A 10,617-nucleotide genomic window follows, 5' to 3' on the forward strand; every position below is an offset into this window, starting at 1 on the left:
TTCATCAGATCAATGCCCTCTTCATGCTCCACATATCATGGGAAATGTTGGGCAACTCTAATGATCTTGGCCAAATTTGCGTCTTGGGGGGCACTGTATGCTCTTTTGAAATGAGAGGTGGTTGAGGGAAAGTGTTAGAAATCTGTCCCTGTTCATCCTGTAGCTGCCATATAGTATTAATCACCTTCCTCCCATTGGTGAACTTATGATAGAATTTGATATTTGAATCCCTTTCCAGCATCCAAATAGCCTTGCTTCTCAGCTTCCAGACTTCTTCCTTGTCCTTAAGAATTTTCCTTCGAGCAGTGTAAAGGGATGTGATCTTCTCCTTATGTTCAGCTGAAATGTACAATCCACCCAGATCATTTTCAAAATCTGCCAGCTCAAGTTCAATTTGTTGCAGAGTGAGTTCATCCTGGGTTCTTTTATGATGTGCCCATTTTTTTGACAATTTCTTCAGCTCTGTGAGGTTATTAATAAAGCCCACAGTGAAATTTTCCCTTTCCCCGGGAGGATTTTCTTTCTAGTATTCAGTAACCATGTTGATATAAGTGGCTTCCTTGAGTCAGGTAGAGCAGAATTTATATGGTCCCTTAGGCTTTTCTCTGCCTCCATCAATTTCCATGTAAATAGGCAGATGGTCAGAGATCCCCCCAGATCCGACCCATTGTCTGATGTGTAGTCCTAAATCCAGAACATTTTCTTTGACTAAGAAGCGGTCCAGTCGTCTAGCCAACCCATTCTCCCCAGTCTGATTATTTCTCCAGGTGGCTTGAATCTTGGCAGAAGGAATGTCGATCAGGTGATGAAAATCCAGAGTGGCAGAGAAAAAATCTGAGAGAGAATCTCTCTGAGCACGATGGCCCCAGGACTCTGAGTGTCCTATGGAGAAATTGAAATCTCCTCCAAGTATTAGATGATCAACAGAAAACAAATCCGAACCTAGGAGATGTTCCCAAAATTCAGGCCTGTTATGGCATGGCCCATATATGTTGAAGATTCTAAATGACATTCCCAGGTCGGCAGAATGAATATCCGCACCAATATGTCTGGCCCCTCCCCAAAAATTGAGTAACTTGATAGAATGCGAATTGTATCTCGAGGCTAGTCCCCCAGATCGACCATGGGAATACAGACCAGTAAATTTCCACCCAGGTAGCATACGCTCAAGTGAGAGAGTAATATCAACAACAAGACCGAGGGTTTCCTGTAAAAAGATGAGGTCCAGCGAGTCGGTGCAGATTAACCTACGAAGTGCTAGTTTTTTCTCAGGCCTAGCAAGCCCTCTACAATTGAAGGATAAAATCTTCATGGCGGGGGTTCGGAGGGGGTTTCTCTGGCTCTAAGGACCTAGGAATAGTGGATTGTTTACCCAATGCAATTTCATCATCCCCCTGTGATTGTGCAATAGTGAGAGAAGAGGGTCAACCTCGATGAAGCTTAGGAGGGGGAGGGGAGGGGATAATGTTGAGTCCGACATGGTCCAACACCTGTTTCTTAGCCTTTGAATGAGTGAGATACCCAGATGCAAGAGGAACAGGCGTGGAGGCTGAGGGTGCCGGAGGTGGGGGGGGGGGAACGACAGGGAGGGGGGAATGAGAGAGATGGTAGGGCGAGGGGGTGCAATATCACAATTGATCTGAGCAATGGAAGCCAAGGAAATTGTCGAACCTGAACCCAAAGAAAGTCCAGATAATAAGATATCATGAATATTTGAGAAGCAATGAGAGGGTACAAAATGAGTGAAATTCTTACCCGATGTATTGGAGTCTCCGGAGGCCGCCATGGACTGATCATGAGGCGGGGGAGGAGGAAGATGAGGAGGTCTGCCTTGCTTCTTTTGGGTGGACTGTGTAGGCGTCGAAGCCATTACCTCAGTGCTAGACTATGAAACCATCCTCTCAATAGAGGATGTTGTATTCCTAGTTTGTTCCTCAGAAACTCGTGGTTGTTCCTCCAGTACTGGTTCCTCATGAACCTGTGCCTCCTGCTCCAATGGTTCTTGTCTAGTAGTCTTCCAGAGCTTCCCACCATTAAGGGGGAAATCCTTGAAGAGATGCCCCACTTTATGGCATTGCCTGCATTTGAAGGGGACGCCCTCATAATCCAAAATCTGTCACCTTGTAGCATTCCTCCATTGAATGTTTATGTGCTCCAGTAATCCTTCAGAGAGGTCTAGATGCACCAGGATCTTGGCAAATGCCATACGCCCTGTAGTCTGAAAGGAGGCGTCAAAAGTGAGGTATGTTCCAATAGCATCCTCAATTCGCTTGAAGATATCTTCCATCCAAAAATGAAAGGGTAGCCCCAGGAGTCATACCCAGATTGGCCCAGCATCAACCCTTTCAAGCTCAGGATCAAACATTGGCGTCCATCGCCGGAGAAGAACAGGGGCTTGGTCGATATGCCAAATAGTAGAGAGAACCCAGTTGGTATGGGCCAAGCAGTTGAACCGCAACGCAAACCATCCCTTGACAAATGTTTGTACTCTAGGGGGGTCCTTCATATGATGGCCCCAAATCTCCACCGTCCATTTCTGTAGCCTCTCCACACTGTAGTGCCTACCGCGAACTCGTCCCACAAGTACTTTCTCCGCCGAGTCCATAGATTAAAGTAGCGGTGTGTCCTCTAATAGCTTGAGGAAAATCTCGTTGCTCCGGAGTTGTAGGCACCGTTTTCTTTTAGAAGCCCCTCTGTTTTGGTTGCCTGAAACTTTAGAAACCCCAATAGGATGTGCAACCGCTGGAGAAGCAGCAACCCTAGCCACAGATGTATTCTTCATCGGGATGGAGTCGAAAAAACCAGGAATGGAGCCGATGCCTGTGAAATTGCCAAGTGGTGGAGCCACTGAGACCAATGGTGCAGATGTGGTGCATGCCTGTGATACATTATCCAAATGGTGGACTTCCAAGGGTTTGTTCAAACCGACCAAAGAGGGATGCGAACCAGATACCACCCCTAGGGTTTTCTCACCTGAACGATGTGAAGGCTCAACAAAAGCCAAGGAATGTGGTGAGATGGGGTGGTAGGTGAACTCCTGGATTTCAGATGCGTCTTCAGGAAGCGAGATGGAAGGAATACGAGATCGATAAATGGAGGGGAGGGCTTCTACTTCCTCAGAGAGTTCATGGTCAAAAGTGAAAAAACCATCCGCAGTGGTCCTGGTCTGCGGAATAATCAAGAAGATCTTCCATAACTGTCAATCTGGTTGGCTGATAGCTACCTGCAGGTTCGATGCAAGAAAAACAGGGAATGTCGGTGAGAAGGACATAAACCGTCCAAGGGAAAACGCCTAATTGGATGACAGAGCCTGTAAAAAGTTGAGATGAAGGTTACAGGAGTCGTAGAGAGGTATGACAGTTATGGGGGTTGATGGTAGAGACAAGTTACTATCCCTAAAGCCTATGAACAGAAACAGCCTCGAAACCCTAACCCCATTTTCGACTAGAAGAAACTTCCCGAAGATCCAAAAACTTATCATCAAGAGGAAGGAATCTTTGAGATTTTTTGGCATAATTTTGGTAGCATGTACCTATTCTATGTGGATGGATGATCTGGGGAGATCTTGTAATAGAATGGTTTGTAATTTTGTTATTTCTTCCCCAATGAATTTTTGTATTTCTTCAATATGTTTATACATTTTATTTTCAATTTCACCCATAATTTCTCTTTTAAGGTTTTCTTGAGACCCTCATAAATACACCTTTTTCAACATATTACCATTCATTTCATTTACTTCCTTCTTTAATTAGGAGAACCTAAATTCTAAGTCTTCACTTTCTTCATGAACCCTGGATGAATTTTCAGGAGGTTTAATTGGTGTAGTAGTTTTTTTTTAGGCATGTTGGAGGATAGTAATAGTACCTCTATTCATCATAACTTTCAATCATAAACACACACACACACAAAATATTGGATCTAATCATATCCATGTCACTTTTAAGTTACATATCTTAAAAAAGTTAATTTAGAGAACATTTAAATGAATAAACTTGTGTCTTGATATATCAATGAGATTTGAGCCCTTATAAATCTAAAATTTTGTTTTATAATATTTTATAATACTTCGATATGTATTCTCTACAATTTCATAGGTATGACCAGAATTTGATGTTCCAAGTTACAGTAATTGTCCCAAAACTTGCTAATTTTTTGCTTCTTTCCAACAACAAAGTTATAGCCTCATGCCTAATTCTTCAAATATAACTCTAAAATTTTCATTTGAGGTACTTTTGTATGTCTATTAAGATCTCTAAAAATTTCACAATATGAAAAGTCTTAGAAAACAAGTTATAACAAAAATACCAAGCTAATTTATTTGGAACTAATGTTATGACCATTTAGGGACCCTCAGTTCCACAAGGCATATATTTTTCATGATAAAATTTTTTATTGAAAATATCTATAGTGAAACTAATGAATTATGTAATGCACTCATATCTAGATTCATTTGTTATAGTTTATTTGGATGATATCCTAGTTTACAGCGCTATACACATTTCATATTTGATGTAGCTCCTAGAGACTTTAAAGTAACGTCAACTACTAGCAAATCTCAAGAAAGGTGAGCTTTCACAACAATATTTTGTGTATTTAGGTTATGTGATTACTTGGGGGGAGTTTCAAATAGATCTTGGGAAGATGGAGGACATCATGAAGTGGTTGGTGCCTACAAATGTATCTAAAGTTAGGAATTTTGTTGGGGCGGCATAGTAATTGAGGAAATTCATAACTTATCTACACCATAATGAGTGGCAAGAATATCTAATGGTGAAAAGTAGGCATTTGATGGGTTGGAAAGAAAAATCATCCAAGCACCAGTTCTTGTGTTACCAAAATTGCAGCAACCCTTTGAAGTGGAGACATATATGAGTGGGTATTCCATGGGAGTAGTCTTGATCTAGGGAAGAAGGCATGTATGTTACCATTATGAATTATTTCATGGGGAAGTTATTAGCTACACTTCCATGATAAGGAGATCTATGTCATGGTACAAGCTATCAAAAAGTGGAAACACTATCTAACGGAAAAGGAGACCATCATCCACATAGGTCACCAATTTCTTCAATACTTGTAGGCCAAGAGTAAGTTACAACAATAATACATTAAAAAGGATGGGATTCTTAAAACAGTTTCATCTAGTAATAAGGGAAAGACACCAAGTTGGTTGGAATGCTTTAAAATCCACCCACATAGAATATTATTGCTTTGGGAACTCTCATGCACATGTATCCTTTCATCCATGATGCATATTGAGAGGCATGGATAGAAGATGAGTACTTTAAGGAGGTGTAAATTCATGTAGATTTTTATGACAACACAATTAACTATCATCTCCATAATGGGTTAATCTAGGGGCCAGACAAGCTTTGTGTTCCTAAAAGTGTGCAACTATCGCTGATTAGAGAGGCTCACACCTCTGAGGTTATAGTGCATTTTGATGTTGGGAAGATAGTTTCCAACTTTCAAAGGTATGTGTACCAACCTAGAGTGTAATAAGATGTTGCAAGGTTCATTAGAGGGGATATATTTTGTTGTATGAACAAGCCCGATGTTATAAAAAAACGCTCACAAAGCATTACAAGTGATTGTAAAGAAATGTCATAAATCTATCAAAATAAAGGCTTCCTGAGGTTATTACTTTGCATATCAAAAAGTGGGTGATTAACTTTACAAATTGGGTTTTTCACCATCTTTGCAAATTCACATTTCAAATTTTGCATGATCCCCAAGACTTTTTCTTCAACAATCATGCAAATCCATAGACATGACATATATGCATTGAAAAGTGTGGAAAATCTCATCAGATCAGGAATGTGGTATGTACAACTTGCAAATGGAAAGCTTAAGGGCTCAAGGAAATTTATGGAGGGATACATAGAGCCTCCAAGCCTCCATCGCATTCATTTCAAATGTGAATGAACAAACATCCTCATTCAATGAGGCAAATGCCATAAGAGCTTGGGAAAAATATATAAATACTTGATTTGGGGGACTAATTCAACAAAGAGAAGAAATACATTGTCATGCTACCAAAATCTAGTTGGAATTCCCCCATATTTCCAAGCTTGATCGTATGACCATTGTGAAAATGAAATCTTTCACCATTGAGTGTCTTGGAAAGATTATTTTCAAAAGGAAATAGAGAAATCAAAAGAAGGATAGGTCATTCCTTTAGAGGATAGGATAGGTCTCACCCTAATCAATCTGTTCTCCTTAGGGCCTCTTTTATAGACCATTTCCACTCCAATCAATCACCAACAAAAATAGTGTTGCTTCCCATTGCTTTTTGTGTCCATTGTGCTTTCCTCTATTTTTTAGCTTTTGTTATGGTAAAATCTAGTAAGTTTTTTGACACATAAGATAAATACATTGTCATACAATCAATCTTGGAAATATGAGGAGAGCTAGGATAAAACTAGAGGGCACATGTGCTAGGGTTTCACAGGAGGGTGTTACCAAGAATAGTGTCTATGCAGAACTGCTAATCCCACTAAGGCTGGTAGCTACCTTAGAAACAAACAAACTAAAACTACTTTCGTTTTCCTTTACAAGAGATAGATGAGAGAAGAATAAAGGAGACCAACCTCTGTCTTGCACTTGGTTCCTTGCTTGATTCCTCTCTCTTCTGATAGTCCTTTTCTACTTGCTTTCTTGTGTACCCAGCTTCACAGAGTACCTATAGAATTAAAGTAGCATAACACTATACGAGAACATAGATCTATTATCATAAGCAATATAGGATCAGATGTATATTAACCACACAAATGCATAAAACATCAATCACACAAGTGTATGGAGGAAAACTTGAATAGCTTTATTGATAATCAAGAAAGAGCCAAGAGAATTACAACCAATTGTTCTGACCCAGCATCATCCTCTCAGTAAGAATCCCTTCTTCACCTCATGACAAGCTTAGATCACCCAACACTATGATATTGCACTAAGAAACTAGCAGCATTTCCTTACAAGATACAAAATTTCAGCCTCCAACCTGTGGATCTCTGGGATGAGAGATCTATATATAGATATTTGCAGAGGTGTGAGTCAGCTCTGGGTTTTTTATTAGTGTCTTCTCTCTGATAGTTCTTGATTCCACTTGGAGATTGATGATCTCTTACTCATCCCTGGGCGAATTCAGAGAGACAAGTGTCCTGGGGAAGTTTCTAGAAGATTCCAAGATCATCCACTTAGCAAACTGCTTCCGCCATTTGTCTACTCTCGTCCATCGCACCCCATAGAAGGGCTTTTCAACATGCATCGCACCTCCCGAGTGCATTTAGGTGGGATGCATCGCACCCTGGCCATGGAGCAAGTGAAATGATCCAGTTTTGACCAGTTCTGAGTAGTTTTTCATGGAGAACTTCTGGGAGATGATGTAATCAGCTGACCTTGTTATTTTAGGGTGTGAAACAACACATTTAGGGACTTAGGAGCCATTGGTTTATGGACATATATGATTGGGGTTGCAGTGCCCAAAAATGTCTATAACAGCGGGGTTTGTGGGCTTGGGATCAATGGCTATGGACAAGCCCAAGGAGGGCATGTATGATGACAACAGAGTTGTGGCACCTCACATCTGGAGGGTAGTAAACTTTGGTTGGGCATTTGCTATGTCGCCTTTGATGGGGGGGCATCCTAGATACCAGAATGCAGGGTACCCGAAGCATCCAGAAGAAGGAGAACATGACCTTGTAGCAGCCATCATCCTTGGTGCTACCAATGCAAACAATCATAGGATTTGGATGACAGGACCCTTGCAGAAGGATTTAGAGCAAATGAGAAAGGCGACGACAACTAGGATTACTATGGACCATGACTATTCACCGCACCAAAACAGCATACTGGTACTCCTCTGTTGTCTCAACATAATCGCTCTGGATAGAGTGATCATGAATAGAAACCCTTCGATATTTTCATATTTACAGTACCACCAGCTAGCTGACATTGGAATGGAGGCTGGGGGTATACAATAAACGAGCTTGCTTGAAGGCACAAAGCAGGATAACCATATAATTGTGTTGGGACAGTCGGGCATAGAGGCAATAGGCTCTGAATTAAAAAAGGACAAAAGCCCACTGTACTTGGAGATCCACACATATATTCGCTTTCCAAAGACAGACCTGAGCATCTGCTACAACTGGGTATTGTGGGGATGGCCCCTGATACGAATCCATTCAACCATCAGACCAGACAGACATCATTGCAATGTAGATCACCTAAAGCAGAACGACCAAGCGATTGCATGCCGGATATTGATCCCTTGCATTTGGTTAAATCACTTCGCTTTCAATTTTTTATAAAACCCCTTCAGGGAAGTCTTTATTAGTTTAGGTATCCGCATGAGACAGTGTGATGCATCTGATGCAAACCATCTCACAAATTTATGGATATCCTGTTGCATTACAACATTTGATCTTTGGGGGCAGAACATTGCAGGATCACTAGACCCTGATGGACTACAATATCATATATGATTCATCTATAATACTCAACCTGAGACTGCGTGGTGGCGTTGCGGCCTCTAGTAAAATTAAAAATGCAGGAGGAGGGATTGGGAGAAGTTCATCAAAAAACACAGAATCAAAACAGAAGCAAATAAATGGAGGTCTTTCCTTCAAGAATATCCTACAAGGAAAAATCATAGCTACAACACCATCAAAGCAAGCAGGTAATGATCCCAATCCATATATTGTTGAGCAACTGAATTATACTCCAGAACTAGATATAGACATTCCAGAAATAGATGAGCATTGTGCTTCATTTGAATCACAAGCCATTATATGTCGATTCAACTATTTCTGGCCAAAACCTACAGAGCTTTTTCATTGGATTTTCACTAACTGGACTGTACATTGTGAGATTCACCTCTGCTCCAAGGGGTTCTTCATTGTCAAATTCCCTTCATCGGATGCAAGAGACATTATCCTACAGGAAGGACCATGGTTCTGGGGATTGACGGGCCTATTCATCACTCCTTGGTTTCAGGAATTTGATGTAAATACTATGGTCATTTCGAGGATGCTGGTATGGGTTCGTTTACACAACCTCCCTCTACATTTCTGGGACAACCAAGTCCTTGCTAGTATTGGGAACATCATTGGGAGATACATCAAAATAGACACACAAATATTGGAGGAAAGAGTCTTCACATTCACACGAATTTGTGTGGAATTAGACCTCAACAAAGGCTTAGCAGATCGCATACAACTGATTCATAGACAACGAAACTGGACACAGATATTAGATTATGAAAACACAGCCTTTAGATGTAGAATCTGTCAGCAAATAAGACACCTACAAAATACATGCCCTGAAGCTAAGAAAGACACCCGAAGAAAGAAGAATATTGGGAAACAACCTAAAGAATGGAAATTTCCCCCACATGAGTCGGAAGAGGAGGGGGAAGAAGCAGAGGAAGAACCCACACCCAAGGAGAACAATCAGACAACCAAAGAACCAGAATTATAGGAGAATAACCCACATGATCCTATTGTACCACTGTCATCTCTAGATAAGCTTCCAGATGCAATGGATACCAATGGATCCAAATGCCTACATACTTCAGACACCTTAGATTTTGACAAGGACAATACAAGGCCTGAATTTGGAAATCAGCTTGCACTTGTTTCTTCGTTGCTGCCACAAGGGGAGTGGCGCAAGGTAGAGAAAAATAAAGGGAGAAAAACATGAATTTTCTCTCCATTTGTACATTAGTTTGTTTTTATTTGAACCTTTGATCAACAGTCATGGATTTGTCGATGTAATGCACCTCAACATATGCAAAATGTATTTTTTTTCATTAATAAAATTACTATTTTTTCCTAGGAAAAAAAAGGGAATTGCTTACACAATTGAAAGTCTCGGAAAGCTTCTTGCAATGGGAGAGACAACAAGCACAAGAGGGAGAGGACATCCCTTCAAAGGATAGGAGAGTGATAACATTTCTCAATCCATTCTTTATAGTGCCTCATTTGTGGACCATTTCCACTTCAATCAATCGTCAACAAAAATAATGTTACTTCCCATTACTCTTCGTGTTCATTGTGTTTTCATTTGTTTTTTTAATTATCTCATGGTAAAATCTAGTAAGTTTGTTGTTATTAGTCAATTTTTCATGCTAACTCTTGATTGTTACTTTGTGTAGGTTTCAACTCTTGCACAAGAAGAGGAATTTAGGACACTCATGCTACCAATTCCAAACTATAGTTTTTTGGCAGCTCCATTGGCTTCTTTCCCCTCTTTGTTGATAGTTCGACTCTTTTTCTTTCTCTGATTTTCTTCTTAGCCATACTAGGCCTTTCCAACAACCCTCAACCACCTTAATTTTGTTTTTTAAAGATGGAATTTGTGTTTATTCGTTTTGTATATAATTTGCATGACTATAAGAGAAATAGACACGAGGATCCTGCATCTCTTTGTTTATGGACTGGTAGAATTGCATAATTTCCATAGAATAATCTGTGCGGTTGATCCTTTATATAAATTTTATAGAATTATTTCCTTTATTTTTAGGAATGAGGAATCCAATAATAGTATTCCATTTCTCATCGATAATTTTCATGTTATTTGGGCTCTTGGAGTAGATTAAACCATTGAACAAGAACCAATTAATTT

General features: G+C 40.2%; 1 protein-coding gene across 1 annotated transcript; it reads right to left on the reverse strand.

Annotated features, from left to right (window-relative positions):
- Positions 1-565: 565 nt before the first annotated feature.
- On the reverse strand, positions 566-1,312 carry LOC149178583 (uncharacterized). Its single transcript, XM_089422153.1, has one exon. It carries the CDS (start codon positions 1,310-1,312, stop codon positions 566-568), a length of 747 nt encoding a protein of 248 aa, XP_089278279.1.
- Positions 1,313-10,617: the final 9,305 nt, after the last annotated feature.

This window comes from Pinus tabuliformis, chromosome 4_1 (genome assembly GCF_031772625.1).
Source record: "Pinus tabuliformis cultivar Carrire ecotype Pingquan chromosome 4_1, CPIR1, whole genome shotgun sequence".
Classification (NCBI taxonomy): domain Eukaryota; kingdom Viridiplantae; phylum Streptophyta; class Pinopsida; order Pinales; family Pinaceae; genus Pinus; species Pinus tabuliformis.